The sequence below is a fragment of the Raphanus sativus genome, chromosome 6, assembly GCF_000801105.2.
Source record: "Raphanus sativus cultivar WK10039 chromosome 6, ASM80110v3, whole genome shotgun sequence".
Lineage (NCBI taxonomy): Eukaryota > Viridiplantae > Streptophyta > Magnoliopsida > Brassicales > Brassicaceae > Raphanus > Raphanus sativus.
Genome location: NC_079516.1, coordinates 13099772 through 13121767, shown reverse-complemented (window position 1 = coordinate 13121767; position 21996 = coordinate 13099772). Strand labels below are relative to the sequence as shown.

Here is a 21996-nt window from a genome sequence, read left to right as displayed (position 1 = left end):
TTGTATATAGTTTATATCTATACAAAATATTTTAGTTTTAGGATTTAATTATAAATTGTTAAAATTAGATATTCATAACAAAATAAATTAGACAAATTTGTGAATTTATACTAATATTGTTATTTAATTTAATAGATCTAAGTTAAGTTGGATTGATTTAAACTGATTTATTTTTTTAAATGGTTTAAATTGATTTAAACTGTGTAAATCTGTTTTTTTTTTTAAAAAAATTGACTATTGTTATTTAATTTTGTGAATTTATACTAATGTTGTTATTTATTTTAATAGATCTAAACTAAGTTGGATTGATTTAAATTGTTTACAATGGTTTAAATCGATTAAATTGCGTAAATCAGATTTTTTTTTTTGAAAAAAAGTTGTTTTGACTATGATCCATTTGTCACTTAGAAGCCACCCAAACCTATTTTTAGAACCATATCTATAAAATCTATACTATACTAAAAGGGAAATACCCTCAAATTCTAATCTGTCCACGTCAGATTATTAAATCGACCAATATGAACTTTTATTGTTTCCACGTCACACAGGCTTCAATGGCTGGCTTTGTTCAAGTTAATCTGTTATCAGTAATGGGCTTACATTTGGACTTCCTTTGGCTTCGTCCAACCCAACTACGGAAGTAACGATGACTTCCTCTCTACCGCTCTGTCTTCTCTTCATCTTCTCCGCTTGAATAGCATTGAAACTGAGTTCCTAATCGATCCACTTCTACATAATCAATACCTCACTTTGATCAATCAATATATTTTTTATGATTTCGTCTCATCTTCCTCTTTCCCTCCTTCTTTATATACTGATCTTATTTCCTGTGTACAAACCAAAACTTTAGGACCGTCCTATACCCAAGATTACTCAAGAGCCGACAGATTACTCAAGTGTAAGCTTAATCATGTCTTCTTACTTGTGACTCTCATTCCTAACTAATCAAAAAGGTACTTACCCTGTTTGATGTGTGTTTTGCTTCTCTACTTTGGCTATGGTTTTGATGATGATGTTTTAGCTCACACATATATATCTCCTGGATTTCGCCTTTACCTCTCAAGTCAGTTTACCATTTCTTATTACCAACGGAGCAAGAGTCACAAGATCAAGACCCATGTGTAGCTGCTGAGAAGAAACGGCTTGGGTTGCTTGAAGCTGAGAAGAAGGCACGTGCTCGCGTCCAGAAAGTACGCCACGTTGATAACTCTGTTTCTAATCAGCGTGAGATGGAGAGAAGTAAAATGAGGGACAAACTTGAAGATAAATTGCACAGTGTAACAACTATATATATAGACAGAAGTTTTGATCTTTGGTTTCTCTTATTCTGTTCTGTTTCTTGATCTAGGCAAAGAGACATAGATCAGAGTTTCTTCATCAGAGAAGAAGACAGCGTGATTCGATTAGTATCTACTGCGATATGATGCAGCAAGATGATGATCATCTCTATAGAAAGCTGTCAAGGTAGTTGTTATAAATCACTACTCAGTTATCTGTTTCTTTAATTATCTCCTTAACAGCTTTTGTTCTTGTGTTGTTTATTAGGTGTTGGAGGTGCTTTGTGATTCAGAAGAAGACAACCTTGGACTTGGCTTAAGATTATGATGCCTTGAAGATTAACGAGTCACTTCCGTTTTGAGCAACTCGTGGTGCTAACAAAGTCGCCTGCTACTCTTAAAGCTGTTAACTCTTTGATTGACCGCCTTCAAGTTCGCTTATAAAATTATTGCCACTGCTCTCCTACTCTGCTCCCTTTGCAATATATCATCAATAATAAAAGGTATGTGTCATAAAAAAAAGCTTTTCAGTATGTTTTGGTTGAAGTTTTGCAAAAAAAAAAACATAATCTCATGATGATGAAAATTCCATAGCCTCTGTCAACATGATGCACAACCTTCAGCAAGGAAATCTGGGCATCAATTTGCAAAGAACAGCACCGTGGCTAGGGGAATATCAGGTACTTTTTGTCCCAATAGATAGATAATTGGTCGAGAGGTGTTGTTAAGATATTATAATTGGTGCAGCTGCTTGCATCAGCAACTCAACCCTCACTTACAGATGAGCTCTATTGGAAGCTACGTTCTATGCGGCATCAAAATCTCTACCCTTGATTCTTATCTCCATACCTCAAAAGTATTAGCAACATCAAAACTCAGCAAAGATGAGAGACCACGTAAAGAGGGTATTCATGTAATACATTGTTATTATTCTCAAATTTACTTTACCTTACTTTGCCATTGTCTGTCCACAGCAAGCATCTGAAATACACATTTTAGGGATATTTTGTGTTACATATGATCAAGTATTTTTATCAACGGAAGAAAGTATCACACACGAGTAATGGAGAGACTTGTGGTTTCACAAACATCCCATGCTAAGTTAGCACTCATGATGTATATATAGTTAATTTTGTCTCAGTCATTGGTATTTCTGCAGTTCATATGATCAACATTTTGATTTTCGACATAATTTAATTTTGGATGGTACAGGTTGCATCAGCCAATATAAAGGAACATTTTGAGAACGGACTAAAAACATGAATTTTGTGTGAAACTATAGAGGATATCTAAGTGGACCTCATATTAACTCGAGCTTTAGGACATTTTACATTTAGAAGTTCCCCAAGAATTTTTTTACCGTACTGTGAAAGAATCATGAGACTCTGGATCAGCCATCTTCAACAATGGAAACGGAAACATGCAACGTATGCGATGATGTGTCAACATGTTCCCTGGTTTATTCAAGTAAGTGCGTTCAAGTAATAAAATATCTAAATGTTTTGTGACAACAAATAGGTTATATTTCATTACAAAACATTTGATTTGTTTCGGTAGGTTGTGTCCCTTTTTCGTTTGAATTTTTCAATTGTTTTATTTGTATTTCATTACAAAGTATTTGATGTATTTATTGGAAAATAATTAGATCTTCTTATCGTGATTATAAGGGTGAATGTGTTATAAAACTACCTTGATATATCCGGTATCCAACCTTATGTGTAACCAACCAATACCAACAAAAAACTGTATATTCATTACAAATGTGTACATTATAATAATAGTTAAAGATCATTTTATCAGTTCTGTATTTTAAATCCAAGTTCCGTAATTAAATTTAGAACAACAGAACAAAAACCAAGTTTCATATACTTTTGTATAAAACTGTATTAAAATATTTGGAAATATTAAAATGGAACTCATCATGTAACTAAAAAGGTAAAGTAGGTTTTGAATAGGTTATCAAAGTAAATCAAATCTTCAAACATTCTTTAGTTGAATACACAATATGGTCATAATTAGAGAATTCTTTTAGTATAATCATAATTCATAATTCATGTTGAGGAAAGTATTCCAATTTTTTTTTAAGAAAAATATTTTCCTAATTCTTTTTTTTTGAAATTTTCGGTTTCACAATTAATTTTTCGCTTTTATTATTTTCCATTTTAATATTTATTGTTTTATATATTTTAAATATATAATTGTCATATTATTTTTTATTGAAACTCATTTTGGTAAATTTGACTTTTTGAGACTATTTAAAGAAAAAAAACTAAAAATGAAAATATTTAACAGATTTTTGTAAAATTAAATAATTAGAAGACACAACTATATCTTAAAAGTGGTAAAACTCTAAAAAAAATCACATCAATATCACATATATATTTATTTATTATAAAGTTATAAGATAAAAATTTATGATTAAAACATGATCAAAATATATTATCCGCGCGAAGCGCGGACAAAGAATCTAGTAAAACTAGTGACGTTAGTTAAATAACGAAATCACACAGATATACAAAGTTCAGAACTTTCTGACAAACCGAGGCTTCTTTAAGCCCTCGAGCTAACAACTAATGGACAATGGTTTATGTTGGGCCTAATAAACAAAAAGAAAAGCCCATTAAAACAGACGTTATATCTCATGCTACTTTACACTTGTCTAATAGTCTTATCATCTTTCTCATCCCCAACATGAAGATGATTCTACGTAAAAGTCTTACGAGTCGTCTCGAAGATGAAGACGATTCTGCATTTATGTCAAACTCGAAGATACACACGTGTTTTGAGTTTCCTTTTGTTCGGTTCATTCCAGGAATCGAAGTGTGGTTGGTTCATAGAACCCATCTCAAAGTGGATGCAATGCACACAAGGTGTTCGATACAATTCCCCAATGGGTCAAATATTGGTTCCCGGTTGTTTTTTTTTTTCTCATCACGTGACACTCACGTGGTAAAGCCAGCCTCTTGATCCGTTGCTATTATATTCTGTTATCTTCCCGCTTCTTCACTCAAGAAGAAAAGAAAACAAAAACTCTCCAAGAAACCTACAAGAATCCTTGAGAATCGTCTTCTATGGAGGGTACAGTCATCATGACAGACGACGAGGTCAGGAAACGCTTGAAAAAGGCTGACGCTCTCGAAGCCAAGGGAGATTACAGCAGGGCCTTGGAGATACTCGATGATATCATCTCAGTCTTCCCGGAAGACCACGAGAACTCATTGCTTATTCGTGTAAGAGAGGCCAACATGTTCTTGCTTCTAGCGAAGAAGAGATCCCAGAGCAACGACATGGCGGTCACCTACTACTTGGCTGCTGCAGGATGTTTTTTAGGAGACGCGCGGGTACCGGTACTTCGCACACAGATGCTCAACAGACTGGGCAAGGCTCTTGGTTCGGTGTTCTATTTCAAGAAATGCATCCGCAGTGGTAAAGAGGGTTTCGCTTCTGCTCTTCACCCAGTCGAGGACAAAGATAAGGAAGAGATTGAGCGTTTGATCAACGAGTCTGAGCTGATGATCGCTGAGTCCAAGACTAGTCCGAGTATAGAACACGGCATGGAGAAAGTTTTTGATTCAAAGAATAGTCCAGAACCGCCGCGTGGGGATAAGGTTGGGGAGTTGAGGTCGTTCTGGATGGGTTTGGATGTTAAGGCCAAGAGAGGTTTTATGAAAGTAAGCGTTGAGAAGCTTAGGGGTTTTGTCGAGGGAGTATATAAAAAAGAGGAAGCAGATATTTTGAAAAAGGTTATCGATATTGCTAGGAAACAGAAAACATGGATGTCCTGGGTGTGTCGTACTAAATGTTCGGACGTGTGCTCTAGTGCTGAAGAGTGCAAGACTCATCTTGAAGATAAACATGCTGCGGATTTTAAACCTTCTTTGGAAGTGTATATGGTCATGAGGATGGGGAGAAACTGGGTTAATAAGATAAAGGATGGGGGATGGGAGCCGGTGGATACAGTAGTTGCGGTTGAAATGATCAAAACTCAGCTTGAAGATGTGAAAGCGTTTACGTCTACATCTACATATAGGAAGAAGGGATGGTCAAACGAATGGCCTTTAGCTGCGGATGAAGAGCGGAGTGGTTTACTCAAGGAAATCAAGTTACTCCTTGTGTCGCTCTGTGAACATCAGATTCTCTCCTGCAGCATTCGAGACTGCGTGATGCGTTTTCCGGTTAAGCATCTTGGAGAACTTGAAGTTTCAGAAGAGAGTCTTAAGGATTGTCACCTAGTGGAAACACCACAAAGCATCTGTTTCCTTGAACGTGATGAGCTTAAAAAAATCCGAGGTTTTCTAAAGAAGATCAAGTGTGAAAGGCATGATGGCACAGATCATGTTTGCAGAGCAGTGGACAGTCTGTTGGATCGTATTCGAATTAAAGAAAGTATCGAATTTGACGAGCAGTTTTCGTTGCTGCTTCTGGATAAAAGACTGTTGAAAAGCAATAATGCTGCTCCATTTGATGGTGATGATGATGGGAAAATCAAACTCATCAAGGATCCCGATAGTCACTACGCCAAGGCACAGTCTCAGGGAGATGATATGATATCCTGGTTACTTGACTACGCAGTGGATAAAAGATTTCCAAAACCTATCAGGGAACACAATCTCGATACATGGGTGGCTGTTTTGAGAGCTATCCAGTTCACATGTAGAGCTTTGGGATCCAAATATGCAAAGAAAAAGCAGGTCTTAGGTTACGAAGCAACTCTTACTGTCTTGGAGTTCTTGTGTATAAATGAGGATGAAAGAAGAAAGATTGCTCAGGAAGATCAGTTGAACAGCTATGCATCTCTTCTCTGCGACAAGTTTGAAAAGAGAGTCCCTGAAAATACGCCCACTGCAAAATTGTTCTTGTGTGCAGTACGAGATGTTGTTTTACACGAAGGAAGGCATCTGACGTTTGATATTCCAAACTTAGAAGATTGCATGAATCTTATACGCGAGCGAAAAGGTGTCAGCAATGATACAGTGCTGGGGTCAATTAACGTTCTGAAATCAGTGGTCAACGAAAAGGTTCATCCATGATTTGAATATATACTTTAACAACACAAAACTATCCATCTAAAGTTATATATATATATGACTTGCAGGTTCTGCTAATCGATGCAAAGATATTGCTGATTGATAATTCAAGGATTAGATTGCTAAAGAACCTCACAAGGCTTTCTGCTTTTGACAACCGTTCTTATATGCTTCATTTTCTGAAACCTTTCTTGATGGTTGGTTTTAATCTTTATTTGAATTGCCTTCTGATTTGGAATTGTTTCTTATATGTTTTTTCATGTCTCTTTGTCATGTAGAATGAGATTGTAAATATGGAATCAAAAGCCAAGTCAGATGCAGCAGATGCAGCACAAGCAGATCTTTTACTCGAAGAGGAGAAGGTGTCACAGGCAAACAAGAAGGAAAAAGCTAAAAGCATTAAGGTATTTGAAGTTCTAATTTCTCTATTCGCTTCTCTGATTTTTTCGGTTAATCAGTTCTAAGAATGAATTGGCTTCATGGCGCAACAGATAACTTCAACGAGCATGGTTAGTCCTGTTGAGAAGGTGTCACAGGCAAAAAAGAAGAAGAAAACTAAAAACACTAAGGTCTTTGAAGTTTTTAATTCTCTATTTGCTTCTCTGAACTTTCTGCAAATCGATTGTAAGAATGAATGGTCTTCATGGCGTAACAGATAACTTCAAGCTTGTCCACTCCCGTTGATAAGACTGTTGAATAGTAAGTACAGAAAACCTTCTCCTACTCTGTTAGATTAGTTACCAATTATCCAAGGGAATATATCCCGATATTCTTGCAACAGTTTTGCTATCTAAACACAAGTAAATACAAAGAATATTTAATGAATTGTTTTAGGGCTTTACTCTGATCAAAACGTGTTCTTACATGTCCAGCAAACCTTCTGTCGACCTTGAAACGGGAGGTACATCTCAATCACCAAAAACGATGGAAGAAGATTCCATCACCATGGAACCAAAAGATGATGTAGCGAGTAAAACAGGTCCACTGGAAATTTCATCCACCAAGGACATTCAAGAGGAAGCTACTGACGTTAACACTGATGGTAAAAAGAGCTTCTCAATCGACGATTAATTTGAACTTTTTGTGTGTTTAAGATTCATTCTTCTTATTCATATTCATTCACCACCTTTAAGATATGCAAAACATGACTGGAGAAGATTCAGTCCCTGAAAATTTGGAGTCAGCACTTGGAGGAGCTGCAGCTACATACAATTCAGCTCTTGACATGACGCTAAAGGTAAAACAGTTACCAAACAAAAAAGAACAAGATTCAGAACCTTCTTATATAAATTCACAAATACATGTGGTATTGCAGGCCCTCGTGAGCATAAAGGTTCTTAAAGAAAATGTTCTAAAGTACAATAAGCAACCAGTTGATGACAACCTGGAAGAACAAGTTCTATGTGCGCTACAAAGTTTATTCACTGCTGTTGTGTCAGAGGAAATAAAAACTGAGGGAATCTATCGTCTCATCTTGAGAGACTTACTCATGTCTTTAGAAGAAGTTAATTCCATGGTTCGTTTGGAGAATATAAGCTTCTAATCATCATATATATATATATTGGTTAATAAGTTTAACTAAAGGTAACGTATTTTTCAGTCGAGTGGTGCTGCTGAGGTACTTGTAACCGTCCTTGAGTTTTGGCATTGCTGGGAAAACTCAGAAAGAGAAAGCTTGGTGACTCGCCTTTTCACGTTGGAGGAAAACGAAAGTATGAGTTGTAGAAAATGCGGAAGGAAGCCAAATTATCCAGAGCAGAGTTCTTATGGAATTGTTATGGCTGCAGATTCAATCAGAGACCTTAAGGTATGTTTCCATTTATGTTGTTCTCTGTCTTTTCTAGAGAAACTGGTATGTGCCCTAAAAATGATGCTATCTGCTTATATATATACATATATATGCAGTGTGCTTTTAGGAATATGAAGTTTGTGGATATCCTTAAGGTGATGCGCATGGAATTCAAAATGTTATGTGACATTAAAATTGGGGGCTGTGGAACAACAAACGTTGTTCATCACGTTATAACTACACGCCCACCTATCTTCACAATCGGTAAGTTTTTTGACTACCATGACTGTGATCTCATGTACTCATTATATTTGTTATGCTTATAATAAAATAACGTTGGTGTTTTGTTTGGGTTTTGCATCTTTAGTGTTAGAATGGGAGAAGAGTGAAACTGAAAAAGAAATATCAGAAACGACAGAGGCTCTGGAGTGGGAGATAGATATCAGCAGGCTGTACGAAGGCTTGGAACCAAACACTAACTACCGGCTTGTGTCTATGGTAAGAAAGAAAAAGAAAACTGAAACATGGCCACAAATGCTTGTTCTATTTCTTTCTTCTGTATCTCTCTGTTACATGCTCAGAAATATATGGGATGTGATGTAGGTTGGTTATGGTGAAGAAGACGGAGAACACATCTGCATGTCTTATGAAAAGAACCGTTGGATTAATGTCAGACGTGAGTCTTTAGCAGGAGAGGTAATTAAACAGAGAGAGAGTTGGTTTTGGCTTCCTTTTAAGTAGAATTGTGAATTTAGAGATAAGATGGAAGGCAGACATTGTTAACATCTGTGTGGGTGATATGCCAATAGGTTGTTGGCAACAGCTGGAAGAATGTGGTTAGATTCTGTGGTGAAAGGAACGTTCGGCCAGTGATTCTGCTTTATGAAGCTGCCTGATCCATGATGGCTTAGCAAGTGTGAAAACCCAAGCATTGATTGATGTAAAATAACAATGACAAAGTTTCAATTGAGAAAAAAGTTATTATCTCTGTTCCATAATCAATGATGAAACCCATTTTGTAGGACTTTAATTACTAAGAGAATGAAATGATAAGACTTGTAATCAAAGGCTTTGCCCAAAAAAAAAAAAAAGACTTGTAATCAAAGGCTTGTTAACTTGATGGCATATCATGAGTTAACATATGATTCTCAATCCCACCATACCCATCAGAATCACTTGATGATGATTATGACATATAAGGAGTTAAACATGTTTTCAACATCTTTATCAACTTGTGTTTCCACCATGTCCGCTTCCTAGAAACCAATATAAGAGCAGCATTACTCAGGTTGAAGGAAATAAATCAGACATAGATTTGTAAAGTTTAGAACCCTCCCACAAAGCCGAGACCAGAGCTTTAGACCCACGAGCGTATAATTAATGGTTTATGTTGGGCCCAAGAAACGACAGAAAAAGCCCATTCAGAAAGGACACGTGTTATCATCATGTTCATCCCCAAACATGAAGAGGATTCTACGTTTTAAGTCTTCGGCTTCATCTCGTTAAGTCCAGAAAACACACTTCTACAAGATGAAGATGATTCTGTGTTTAAGTAAAACTCGAATACGCACACGTGTTTCGAGTTTTCTTTCGTTTGGTTTATTCCGGAAATCGAAGCCTGGCTGTGTGTCTAACTAATCTCAAACGAAAAAAAAAATGGACACAAGGTGTTCGACACAATTCCCCAATGGTATCAATAATGGGTCTCCAGGTGTTTTCTTTTTCCATCACGTGGCTCTCACGTGGCTTTTAAGTTGCTGTTATATTCTGTTATCTTCCCGCGAAGAAAGAAAACAAAAAATCAAACTCTCCAAGAAAGCTGCAAGAATCCTTGAGAATCGTCTCCAATGGAGCGTACGTTCCTCAAAGACGCTAAGGTCATCAAACTCTACGAGAAGGTCAAAAGCCTCCGCGAGAATGGAGATCACAGCAAGGCCATGGAGACAATTGACGAGATGGTTTCAGTCCACGGGGAAGACAAGAACTCATGGTTGCTTCGTATAGAACAGAGTGGTGTATTCATGGACTTAGCGGGAGAAGCCCGTAACGCAGCAGCCGACAACGTGGAGGTCTTGTACATGTTGGGTTCTCTAGGATGCGTCACTGAAGATGTGAGGTTATCCTTATCATCGCTTTGTGCGCGTCTACTCCTCATATTGGGTAAACGCCTTGGGTCAGCATTGTATTTGAAGGAATGTGTTCGCAGTGGTAAACATGGTCTATCTGCTGCTTCAGTAGACGTCTCATCGGATCCTGCTGCTGTTCGTTGGCTAAAAGTCGATGCCGTGGATAAGAAAGAGTTTGAGCCTTTAATCAAAGAGGCAGAGTTGTTGATAGATGAGCTCAAGACTATGGATGTAGAAATCGAGATGCCGGAGGAAGTTTGTGATGCAAAGAAGAGTACAGAGCTGGTTGAGGATAGGGTTAGTGAGCTGAGGTCGTATTGGGTGGGTTTAGATGTTAAGGTGAAGAGAGATTTTTTGAAAGTGAGCATTGAGAAGCTTACAAGTTTTGTCCGGGGAGTGCACAAAAGCAAGGGACTAGATGTTTTGAAACACGTTCTCGATACTGCTAGGGGACAGAAGAAATGGACAGTATGGGTGTGTCGAACTAAATGTGATGAGGTGTGCTTTAGTGCTGAACAGTGCAGGACTCATCTTGAGGAGAAACATGCTGCGGATTTTAAACCTTCTTCGGAAGAGGATATGGTCATGAGGATAGGGAGAAACTGGGTTAATAAGATAAGGGATGGGGGATGGGAGCCGGTGGATACAGTAGTTGCGGTTGAAATGATCAAAACTCAGCTCGAAGATGTGAAAGCGTTTACAACTAGATCTAGGAAGAAAGGGTGGTCAAACCAGTGGCCTTTAGCTTTGGATGAAGAGCGGAGTGGTTTACTCAAGGAAATCAAGTTACTCCTTGTGTCTCTCTGTGAACATCAGATTCTCTCCTGCAGTATTCGAGACTGGGTGATGCGTTTTCTTGTTAAGCATCTTGGAGAACATGAAGTTTCAGAACAGAGTCTTAAGGATTGTCACCTAGTGGAAACACCACAAAGCATCTGTTTTCTTGAACGTGATGAGCTTAAAAAAATCCGAGGTTTTCTAAAGAAGATCAAGTGTGAAAGGCTTGATGGTACAGATCATGTTTGCAGAGCAGTGGACAGTCTGTTGGATCGTATTCGAATTAAAGAAAACATCGACGCTGACGAGCAGTTTTCATTCCTTCTTCTGGATAAAAGACTGTTGAAAAGCAATAATGCTGCTTTTGATGGTGATGATGATGGGAAAATCAAACTCATTAAGGATCCCGTTAGTCACTACACCAAGGCACAGGCTCAGGGAGATGATATGATATCCTGGTTAGGTGACCACTCTTCAGTAGATAAAAGCTTTCCAAAACCTATCAGGGAACACAATCTTGGGATCTGGGTGGCTGTTCTGAGAGCTGTTCAGTATACATGTAGAACACTGGGAACCAAATATGCAAAGAAAAAGCAGGTCTTAGATTACGAAGCAGCTCTTACTTTAGTGGAGAACTTGTGTATGCTTGGAGATGAAAGAAGAGGGAACGTTGAGGACGATCAACGGAGCAGCTATGTATCTCTTCTCTGCGATAGATTCAAGGAGAGAGTCCCTGAAAGTTCCGTCCCTATAAATTTGTTCTTGTGTGCAGTACGAGATGTTTTACACGGAGCATTGCATCCGGCATTTGATATTCCCGACTTAGAAGATTGCCTGAATCTTATATACCGCGAGCGTAAAAATCTCGGCAGTTATACAGTGTTGAGGTCTATTAACGTTCTGAAATCAGCGGTCACCGAAAAGGTTCATCTATATATATTTTAAAAGAATTACACAAAACTTTCCATCTAAAGTTATGTACATGACTTGTAGGTTCTGCTGATCGATGCAAAGATATTGCTGATTGATAATTCAAGGATCCGATTGCTAAACAACCTCACAAAGCTTTCTGCTTTTGACAACCGCTCTTATATGCTTCATTTTCTGAAACCTTTCTTGCTGGTTGGTTCTAATCTTTAATTATATACAAAGAGGATTCATTTTCCTTCTGATTTGGTATCTGAATGGTTTCTTATAATTTTTCATGTCTCTTTTCATCTAGAATGAAATTGTAATTATGAAATCCAAAGTCAAGTCAGATGCAGCAGAAGCAGATCTATTACTCAAAGAGGGGAAGAACTCACTCAAAGAGGAGAAGAAGTCACAAGCCAAAAAGCCGGAAAAAGATAAAAGCATTAAGGTCTTTGAAGTTCTAAACTCTATTTGCTTCTCTAACTTTTCGGTTCTAAGAATGGATGGGCTTCATGGCGCAACAGATAACTTCAACGAGCATGGCTAGTGTTGTTGATAAGACCGTTGAACAGTAAGTACCTCAATAGTCCTTTTTTGCGTGTTGTTTAAATTGTTTTTCTGGTTTTCTCTGAGGAAAACTTGTTCTTACATATCCAGTGAACCTTCTGTCAAACTTGAACCGGAAGAAGATGTTAAGGAACCAGAAAGAGGTCGATTGGAAACTTCATCCAACACTGACATTCAAGTGGAAGCTACTACAGTTGACCGTGATGGTAAACAGAGCTTTCTCAATTGAAGAATAATTTGAATTTGTTTTGTTATGCTCTTATAGTTCTTTTTCTTTATTCTCCACCTTCAAGATATGCAAAACAAGCCTGGAGAAGCTACAGTGCCGACAAATTTGGAGTCAGCTCTTGACATGACGCTAAAGGTAAAGCAGTTACCAAACAAAAAGGATCCAATTGCTAAAACTTTTCTTGCTGGTTGGTTTTGAACTTTGGTTATAGACAGAGAGTTCTATTTTCTGTCTGATTTGGCATTTGAATGGTTTCTTATGTTTTCATATCTCTTCTCATGTAGAATGAATCCAAATCCAAGTCAGATGCAGCAGAAACAGATCTTTTACTCAAAGGGGATAAGAAGTCACAAGCAAAAAAGAAGAAGAAACCTAAAAACACTAAGGTCTTTGAAGTTTTAAATTATCTATTTGCTTCTCCGACTTTCTGCAAATCGGTTCTAAGAATGAATGGACTTCATGGCGTAACAGAAAACTTCAACGAGCATGGCTAGTCCCGTTGAACAGTAAGTGTTAGATAACCCCATAATATTCTCTCAATCTTTAAGATTAGTTACCAATATCCAATGGATATATCCCGATATTCCTGTTACAGATTAGTTACCTATATCCAAGGGAATATATATCCCGATATTCCTGTAACAGTTTTGCTATTTAAACACAAGCAAATACAAATAACATTTAATGAATTGTATTAGGGTTTTACTCTGAGCTAAACGTATTCTTACATGTCCAGCAAACCTTCGGTCTCCCTTGAAACGGGAGGTACATCTCAATCACCAAAAACAATGGAAGAAGATTCCATGGAACCAAAAGATACTCTAGGAAGTGAAAAGGGTCCACTGAAAATTCCATCCACCAAGGACATTCAAGAGGAAGCTACTAAAGTTAACTATGGTGGTAAAAAGAGATTCTTAATTTGATTTTTTTTTAAGTTTTAGGATTCATCCTTATTATTATATTCATTCACCATCTTTAAGATACGCAAAACATGCCTGGAGGAGCTGCAACTAGATATAATTCTGTCTCTGGAAATTTGGAGTCAGCACCCGGAGGAGCTGCAGCTAGATATAATTCTGCCCTTGACATGACTCTGAAGGTAAAACAGTGACCAAGATTCAGTACATAAACTGTCATCTTCTGATTCAGCTCATTCCATATCTCTTTACCTTCTTATATAAATTCACAAATACATGTGGTATTGCAGGCCCTCGTGAACATAAAGGTTCTTAAAGAAAATGTTCTAAAGTACAAAAAGCAACCAGTTGATGACAACCTGGAAGAACAAGTTCTATGTGCCCTACAAAGTTTGTTTAGTGCTGTTGTGTCTGAGGAAATAAAAACTAAGGGAGTCTACAGTCTCATCTTGAGATACTTACACGTATCCTTAGAAGAAGTTAATTCCATGGTTCGTGTGGAGAATATAAGCTTCTAATCATCATCATATTTTTTTTAAAGTTAATTAGCTTAACTAAAAGGTAATCTATTTTTCATTCTTTTCAGTCTTGTGGTGCTGCTGAGTTACTTGTAGCCATCCTTGAGTTTTGGCATTGCTGGGAAAATTCAGAAAGAGAAAGCTTGACGAATTGCCTTTTTACATTGGAAGTAAATGAAAGAATGAGTTGTAGAAAATGCAGAAAGATGCCAAATTATCCAGAGGAGAGTTCTTATGGCATTGTTACGGCTGCAGATTCAGTCAGAAACGTTAAGGTATGTTTCATTAGTTTGGTTCATTGTCTTTCCTAGAGAAACTGGTACTACTTCCCCTTATAAAGGTTTACTGTGTTCATTATATATATATATATATATGCAGTGTGCTTTTGGGGATATAAAATTTGTGGATATCCTTAAAGTGACCCGCATGAATTATAAAATGTTATGTGACACTAAAACTGGAGGCTGTGGAACGACAAATTTTGTTCATCACGTTATAAGCAGATGCCCACCTATCTTCACAATCGGTAAGTTTTTAACCACAGTGATTGTGTTCTCGTGTACTCTCATTTCATTTGTTATGCTTATAATAAAATAACGTTGGTGTTTTTGTAGTGTTAGAATGGGAGAAGAGTGAAACTGAAAAGGAAATATCAGAAACGACAGAGGCTTTAGAGTGGGAGATAGATATCAGCAGGCTGTACGAAGGCTTACAACCAAACACTAATTACCGGCTTGTGTCTATGGTAAGAAAAGATAAAACTGAAACAGAGTCACAAATGCTTGTCCTTATGTAAAAGTCTCAGAATATATGGGATGTGATGCAGGTTGGTTATGGTGAAGAAGATGAAGAGCACATATGCATGGCTTATGAAAAGAACCAGTGGGTCAATCTCAGACGTGAGTCTGTAGCAGGAGAGGTAAGAAAGAAATTGTGAATCTATATATAGATAGAAGGCAGACAGTGTTAACTTCTGTGTGGTGGTGATGTCATAGGTTGTTGGCAGCAACTGGAAGAATGTGGTCAGATTCTGTGGTGAAAGAAAAGTTCGACCAGTGATTCTGCTTTATGAAAGCTGCCAGATATCCATGATGATGGCCTAATAAGTGTAAAAGAAGTTATGTTTCTGTTTCATAGTATTTGTCAATGATGAAGCCCATTTTGTAGCCACATACATGATGAACGATAATCTCATGAACAAAAACCAAGATTTTTAAGGATTTTCTAAGAGAAGAAAATGATACGTAGTAGTAAAAAAACAAATTAAGGAAAATTTTAATATTTCATATCAAAAAGGAAGCATTTCAAAAAAATCTCCCAAAAGAGTTACAACATGGTATGGCAACAAATAGCCAAGGAAATAAGATGAGTGTTACATTGATAGCAAGAACCCAAAACCCCAAAACAAAAAAGAAAAAACGAGAAAGTCTGGAAGAGGATTTTGATAATACAACAAAACTGGTGAAGCAAAGCTGGAAAGTTTTGTAGTCAGCAAAGTATATGATCTCTCCAGCAAAAAAAATTCTTCACTGCATTTAAAACACCCTCGATTTACAGAACTCTAGGGTGTTTAGATGATACGATATGTATTATATATATTAACCTTTTGTTATCTTTAGCTCTTCGTGTTTTTTTTGGCTCATTGGTTAGTTCTCCTTCAAGAAAGGATCTGTTGTTCCATTGGGAGGTTCTTCTCTGTTTTCAGAAACGGAAGCGATGCTAAAGCTGTTGTAGTTATCAGTGCTGCTGCTTCGTGGCTTTCCTGGTCTTGATCGTATGTTGGTACCCATTGGAAACGGCTCCTGCAAATAATAACAACAAAAGTGAATACATGAAACGAAGTAATAAGATCACAAGAACCCATTTCAATATGTGCCCACCGAGTGAGAGCGAATCTGACCCACTAACAAGATAATGTGTTAATAACATTCACCTGATCACCAGCATTTGGACCATCTGTGTGGAAAAGAATAGGCCGGCAACGTTTGTCTTCGTTCATTAAACTCGAATTCTGAAAATGAGCAATGAGAGCTACTTTTCCTTGGATTCGAGCATATGTAAGTGTTGCCACCTTCTCGCTGTTAAACTTCTCCCACTTTTTTCCATTAAACGCCTACGAGTGTTTTTTGTAACTTTCAACTAATGTTCTTCCAGAAAAGCCAAAAAAGATATATGGAAAAAGCAAAGCAGTAACACATGGCTGTACCTTATAAAACGGGACAATCTTTTCAGGTTCGGTAAGGTTGATGAAAGCATATCCAACATTGCATTTGTTCTGAAAATCACAAGGTGAAAATTAGGTTACTAGAAAATCTATATTGCTAATAATAACAAAAGGTAGAGGACGCTTGCTTGCTTGCCTTGAAGTCAATTGGCAAATAAAGGAAATCATATGTTCCTTTACAGTGCTCGTCAATGGCAGATAGAAGCATCTTAGAAGTGTACCTAAACCAAAACAGCATAAGAAATAGTAAACAGTTGGAAAAAAAAAGATACATCCAACAACCTACGAAGCTAACATAAGACATACATAAACAAGGAATAAAAGAGAAAGTCTGAGTTTACTTACTTGTTAGGAATGTTTTTAACCATCAATGTTGTCCTGTTATCATCCCCACGTAATATACGGTCAACATCAAGCTCATAAAGTTTCTTGTCAGCGTTACTAGAGCTAGACTCGCTTCTACGGTGAGAGAGATTCCTGTATCGTTCATTCGGCGAGTCATACGAGCCAGGCATTGAAGCCATTGGGCTCCTCCCGGGGAAGAGATGAGACAACTGTTGGGGAGATCTCAGTACAGCATTTGGGGAATTTACATCCATGCGATTCCCAACAACATGGGAAAAAGACTTGTGAGAACCGATTTCCATTGGATGTGAGGGTGAAGAGCCAGGAAACCCTATGCTACCATGAGAACCTATGTGGAAGCCAGGAGATTCTAGAGACTCAGCTGCATAGGCTTGTCTTCTATCCCAGAAAGGCGAGTTCAATACCGGCGCAGATCCAATGTGGTGGTGCACAGGAGAAGATGCCATATTCACCATAATAGGAGGTGCTCTAGGGAATACAGTAACAGGTGGGCGCTGAGTAGGAATGCTGTTGATGTGAGATGGCGAGTTAGGCCACATCATGCCATTTGACGGGTTATGTTGCTGAGTATTAGAGTTGCTCCACAAGTTAGGGTTAGGGCGGCGGGAGCTTTGATTCATGGGAGATCCTACGCCTACAGCCAAAAGACCACAGCAACTAAAAGTGAGTAAAAGCAAATATCATGTGTGACAGTAGAAGAAAAACTCCATAACAATCTGTTAACAAATTTATCAAGACGGTAGCAATCTAGAGATAGAGCTTACCCCCTCCGTTAAAGCCATCCACTCCGCGGACATTATGTAACATAAAGCCTTCATTTGCTGTCGAGGATTTATACGGACTACCATTAGCAAAGTTGTCGAGATACTCCGAAAAAGAATGAGGATGAAGATTTGGCATGCTCTGGATCCCCATATCGTCAAAAGAACGGCCATGCTCTTGAATTCCGACAGGCTTGTTGGCTGAGATGACGTTTGCCGAAGGTTGAAATCCGATAGGAATACTGAGACTCCGATGACGTTCAATGAAGGAGTTCACAGGTGATCCAACAGAACTATGACTAACACGCATAGATCCACCATCAATGGAGGTTGAGGAAATTAATCCTGGGAAATGTCTCCCTGAATCAGAGATATTTGACGGTAGTGAGTTGAGTCCAAGATGACAAATCATTAAAGAAAAAATAGTTACAAGTAACTAGTGCAAACGTTTACCCATGTTCCCGGATGATGTATTAGTAAAAGACATTTTAGGTAGACACCCTTCAGCCTCCTGTATGTATCTGAAAAAAAAAGAAAAGAAAAATTATGGGTAAATAAATCCGACACACCAACACAACTGGCGTCCTTCTAAAGACTCTTAACAGAAAATCTTTTATTTAGCATTTGCATTTGTCCATAGCCCACAAATGAATATGAAGCAGGAAAAAAAAAAAGACAAAAACAATCACCACCTTGTACCCTCTGGACAAGCTGGCGCAAGTTTAAGCTGCTTCCCAGCAACCTCGAGTCCATTTAGTCCACCAAGAGCAGCCTCTGCCGCTCGAATGTCAAAGAACTCAATGTATATCTGTGGGTTATCGTGCATGGTTCTACGAATCTGCAAACAATAGAAACATCATTAGCATCTACCACGAGAAGTAGATATAAGAAGAAGAACCCAAATATATCAACCTCTTTGATTTCTCCATATGATTTGACCATTCGGTTGATGTCTTCATTCGAAATAGAAGGATCAAGATTATTAATTAACAAGGCTCCTTTATTCGCGTCTTTTTCTGATGGATTTTCCTGATAGCAAGAAAATGGTAAGATAGATACAAACTAATACAAGTCCCTAAGTACAGTCCACGTAGCAAAGAAAAATCTTCCAGAAGAGCAGTTAATCACACCGTAGGGATAGAATAACGAATGTCAAGCTTCGTTCCTCTTAGTAGCTTATTGTGGAGCGCCCTCGCCGCATTCTGAGCAGCCCTTATATCATAGAACGATACCATGATAAAGCCACGATTCTTGCAAGCTGTATTAAAAGCCTGAATGTCTCCAAATTGCTGAAAAGGTAAATGCACCCTCAGTAGAAGTGATCAATTCCAGATATCTACATAGTCCTAAATAAAGAATCAAAACACTGCTGAAGTATGGTACCTCAAAAAGGACCTTCAGCTCATAGTCTTCGACATTGCTACTGATATTTCCTGTCAAAATTGTTCTGGATGGAATCTCCCCTCGACGATGATTGCCAGCAGAATTTGTACTGCCTCTGTCGCCGTTCCTGTGGCCCACGGAAGAAAAAACATCTCCATCCAGTTCCATGCCACCAACACTGCTGAAGAGGTCAAAATCATCCAGATCATCTCCATTTGCACGAGGTTTAAGCCCAACCTCACCCATCACTTCTGCAAAGAGATCATCTTCATCTGGCAGAAGATTTCCAATAGTTTGCGCCTCAATTTCTTCTAAAGTTTCAGAAGGTTCTTCCTCACGGTGGGTAACAGCCGAGTTTCCAGACATAGGAGAGAGCATATCATTTCTCTGTAGTCGCACTGCAAAAACAGCAATTAGGAGATGCACTCAGGTAGTTAAAGTACGATCATATTATGCTGTACTCAAATAACAAACGACGTCTCCTCTACCATAGAGGATATCAGATTTAGACAGCTGATAAAACAAAATGAACATACTAAGACAAAATTCACGAAAGTGAACCAGAAGCTTACGTTTTCTAGTAAATATATCAGACAGTGAGCTGGAAAACAAACTGCTTTCCCACTGACTATCACTTGCAGTGTTTCTTGCGTTAGGACTAAGAGAAGAGTGCACCCCAGACAAGCTAGATTGTGGCTTCATCTGGTAACTTTCAGGTGTCCAGGAACTCTTTGGCAGACGGCCACCTTGGTTTTCGGGCATCGTGTCTGTTTTCAGAAACCCAAATTGCCTCTGCCGAACAAAAAAAAAGAAACAGTTTTAGACATCATAGACAATTAGTAGAAGATCATGCCATAGGAAAACCATTGAAAAAAAAAAAGAATTTACCTCAGAAGTAAGACGTATATCTTCACGGAAGTGAGAAGGTGTTGTTGATACACCTCCCTGTTCCATTACATCAGACGGCATTGTGCAGATGACAACAGAATCAGACTAAATAAAACCAGAAATCGAAATCTCTTTTTTAAACTTTTTAGTTTTGTCAACGGACCATAGCCTCTCTCCCCTGGAAACAAAAAAAAAAATGAACAAAACAGTGTTATACTCAAAGCCAACAGAAGAAACAAAATCCACTTTTTCACTGCAAAAAAGATCTCGCCAAACTAAAAAAAAATGAGTAACAGAGAAATGTCCCAATCACTCGCATATATCAGCTACAAGAATTCAAAACCCCAAAATCCAAAGGCTGGAACAAAAGTAAGCAACTTTAAGCACTTCTAATAAGAAAAAAAATTATCTTAAATTGCTCAATTTAAGCAAGTAAAAAAACACCTGAAAAAAAGAAAAAAGAAGATTAGGTCCCCCCAATCACTCACCTAACAGCTACAAGATTAAAATCCAAAATAACTACAAGGAGAAGAATTCAAAACTCCCAAAATCCAAAGGATGAAACAAAAGTAAGCAACTTTAAGCACTCTGATAAGAAAAAAAAAATAATCTTAAAACCGCTGCATTTAAGCAAGTAGAAACAAATGTAAGAAGACTGATTGATTAGGTATCTGAGGAAGCCATAAAAGACGACCTAACTCCTCCTCATGATCCTTGTTTCAGCTTAAATTATATTATTCACACAGAGAACCAAACTCCTACCTAATTCACACAGAAACTAACTCAATTCCAATTTTTTTTTTAAAAAAAAAGAGAGAGAGCTTACCTAATTACAAACAAACACAATTACGCTTCCTCTCAAAACAGATTTTCAAAATTTTAACAAACAAATTAAAAAAAAAATGGATCTCGTAGAACTCTTTACCTTCACGATCCACGAAGAAACACAGAGAGAGACAGAGCAGAGAATAATTCGTTTTTTTTTTCTCTTTAGTCTTCCTCCTTTGCTTTTTGTTTCCTTCTATCCAATCACATCCATCGCAGAATATTTAATTCCCCCGAAATTTTCAAATTAAATAAACAAAAAAAAAAGTGAATCGGTGTTTTGAATTTTTTTTGTTTTTCTCGAATTCTCTCCCTCCTCTCACGACGCGTTGTTTCCGACGAATAATCCGTGTGACCGGCGGTAACTACGGCGATTCCGGCGAGACTCTGCCGGACGACGTGCGATCCCGGCAGAGATAGAGAGAAGGAGAGAGTTTATTTTTTTTATTTTCGGTTAGTTTGGTTTAGAGAGAGAAAAAAAGAGCGGACAAAAATAAGAATTAGAGTATGGAGAAGGGGAGGACTCTGCTGCGTCTGTATGTACCGTGGACCTAGTGTTGTGATACGATCTTAAACATGGACCGTAGGATTAATGATTGATTCCTTTTTTTTAATAAAAAGGAGGAAAATAAAATATTACGGAGTTACACGAGAGTCTTGACGGCAGACGACGAGTTGTTCGGCTAATAACTACGGAGCCGGCTACTGAACATTTTTTTCTGCAAGTGTAACTATTCTTTTTCAAATGTAACTAACTGCTTTTAAATAATACAAACTACTATTTATCAAGATGTACAAATCAAGTTAGGAATCTACACATTATCATTTGCCAATACTTGTTTTAGATAATATTTGACAGAATGAGAGTTCAATGTGCCAAATAAAAATATTTTTACAGCTGTGATTAAATGTTTAATTGGTAAGATATTAGTATGTTTTAGTTTCATATCATTAACATGTAGTTAAATATACACCTATATATCTAAGTAGTCATGGAAAGAAGACAAAAAAAGATCAATGGCAATGTAAAGATCAAGTGGTGTCTTTTAGCAAAAAAAGAAGAAGATCAAGTGGTGCGGCGTATGATTTTTTTTTTTGATAACCGTGGAGGTCTCATGCTTCGCCCAGATTAATCCCACGAAATCAACGGCAACCCACGTATTTTTGCGATTTAACGCTAGTCCTAATAGCCACTGCATGTCGAACCCAGGGCGCTTCCTCTTTGGCATTTACCAACTAGGCCACCATGTAGTGGTTGTGGCGTATGATTTTGCAACACGATCAATGGCAATGTAAACGGTCATATTTCTTATTGTACTTTTGATCATTGTGAAAGATGTATTTAAGAGTTTGAGACTTTGTGGTCAATTAGTAAAAAGATGGATTTGCGAGATTGCTATTAATACGTTT

At 37.7% G+C, this 21996-nt stretch overlaps 3 protein-coding genes and 1 long non-coding RNA gene across 15 annotated transcripts; 3 read left to right on the top strand and 1 right to left on the bottom strand.

The window, feature by feature from the left end:
- Nucleotides 1-616: 616 nt before the first annotated feature.
- Nucleotides 617-2937, top strand: LOC108811958 (uncharacterized). 11 transcript variants are annotated; one of them, XR_001943420.2, is made up of 7 exons: nucleotides 617-953; nucleotides 1069-1277; nucleotides 1349-1464; nucleotides 1546-1780; nucleotides 1872-1957; nucleotides 2025-2393; nucleotides 2490-2937. It is a non-coding gene; the product is annotated as an uncharacterized LOC108811958 (long non-coding RNA). The 11 variants fall into 11 exon arrangements; XR_001943419.2 differs by having other exon boundaries at nucleotides 1065-1277; XR_008935381.1 differs by having other exon boundaries at nucleotides 618-953; nucleotides 1022-1190.
- Nucleotides 2938-3949: 1012 nt separating this feature from the next.
- LOC108807402 (uncharacterized) lies at nucleotides 3950-9160 on the top strand. Its single transcript, XM_018579684.2, has 13 exons — nucleotides 3950-6295; nucleotides 6373-6501; nucleotides 6583-6708; nucleotides 6796-6873; nucleotides 6960-7003; nucleotides 7177-7346; nucleotides 7438-7541; nucleotides 7620-7820; nucleotides 7905-8111; nucleotides 8210-8357; nucleotides 8461-8591; nucleotides 8697-8789; nucleotides 8903-9160. The coding sequence occupies exons 1-13, from the start codon at nucleotides 4349-4351 to the stop codon at nucleotides 8987-8989; spliced, it is 3465 nt and encodes a 1154-aa protein (XP_018435186.2). The 5' UTR covers nucleotides 3950-4348; the 3' UTR covers nucleotides 8990-9160.
- A 434-nt stretch (nucleotides 9161-9594) lies between these two features.
- LOC108811969 (uncharacterized) lies at nucleotides 9595-15359 on the top strand. 2 transcript variants are annotated; one of them, XM_018584096.2, is made up of 16 exons: nucleotides 9595-11920; nucleotides 11990-12118; nucleotides 12219-12356; nucleotides 12433-12479; nucleotides 12566-12681; nucleotides 12769-12839; nucleotides 12989-13090; nucleotides 13176-13210; nucleotides 13441-13601; nucleotides 13685-13803; nucleotides 13912-14112; nucleotides 14208-14414; nucleotides 14518-14665; nucleotides 14754-14884; nucleotides 14966-15058; nucleotides 15135-15359. In XM_018584096.2, exons 1-16 carry the CDS (start codon nucleotides 9941-9943, stop codon nucleotides 15240-15242), a joined length of 3786 nt encoding a protein of 1261 aa, XP_018439598.2. In that variant the 5' UTR covers nucleotides 9595-9940; the 3' UTR covers nucleotides 15243-15359. The 2 variants fall into 2 exon arrangements, with proteins under 2 accessions (XP_018439598.2, XP_018439597.2); XM_018584095.2 differs by having other exon boundaries at nucleotides 13441-13604.
- A 43-nt stretch (nucleotides 15360-15402) lies between these two features.
- On the bottom strand, nucleotides 15403-21056 carry LOC108811971 (protein MEI2-like 1). The gene is made up of 14 exons (XM_018584098.2): nucleotides 20687-21056; nucleotides 19762-19939; nucleotides 19446-19665; nucleotides 18874-19271; nucleotides 18621-18779; nucleotides 18403-18519; nucleotides 18183-18328; nucleotides 17944-18011; nucleotides 17494-17850; nucleotides 16709-17363; nucleotides 16500-16584; nucleotides 16346-16414; nucleotides 16073-16252; nucleotides 15403-15941 (listed from the first exon to the last, which is right to left on the bottom strand). Exons 2-14 carry the CDS (start codon nucleotides 19840-19842, stop codon nucleotides 15786-15788), a joined length of 2691 nt encoding a protein of 896 aa, XP_018439600.1. The 5' UTR covers nucleotides 19843-19939; nucleotides 20687-21056; the 3' UTR covers nucleotides 15403-15785.
- Between the last annotated feature and the right edge of the window lie 940 nt (nucleotides 21057-21996).

Excerpts from the sequence above, each read along its gene's own strand:
- LOC108807402 (XM_018579684.2), top strand. The coding sequence starts at position 4,349 with ATGGAGGGTACAGTCATCATGACAGACGACGAGGTCAGGAAACGCTTG. Across the intron at positions 6,296-6,372 it reads AATCAGTGGTCAACGAAAAG|GTTCTGCTAATCGATGCAAA; the intron begins GTTCATCCATGA and ends TATGACTTGCAG. Across the intron at positions 7,821-7,904 it reads TAGAAGAAGTTAATTCCATG|TCGAGTGGTGCTGCTGAGGT; the intron begins GTTCGTTTGGAG and ends CGTATTTTTCAG.
- LOC108811969 (XM_018584095.2), top strand. The coding sequence starts at position 9,941 with ATGGAGCGTACGTTCCTCAAAGACGCTAAGGTCATCAAACTCTACGAG. Across the intron at positions 12,480-12,565 it reads GTTGATAAGACCGTTGAACA|TGAACCTTCTGTCAAACTTG; the intron begins GTAAGTACCTCA and ends TTACATATCCAG. Across the intron at positions 14,415-14,517 it reads ATTCAGTCAGAAACGTTAAG|TGTGCTTTTGGGGATATAAA; the intron begins GTATGTTTCATT and ends ATATATATGCAG.
- LOC108811971 (XM_018584098.2), bottom strand. The coding sequence starts at position 19,842 with ATGCCGTCTGATGTAATGGAACAGGGAGGTGTATCAACAACACCTTCT. Across the intron at positions 19,666-19,761 it reads ATATACGTCTTACTTCTGAG|AGGCAATTTGGGTTTCTGAA; the intron begins GTAAATTCTTTT and ends TTTGTTCGGCAG. Across the intron at positions 18,520-18,620 it reads TTCGTTATTCTATCCCTACG|GAAAATCCATCAGAAAAAGA; the intron begins GTGTGATTAACT and ends TCTTGCTATCAG.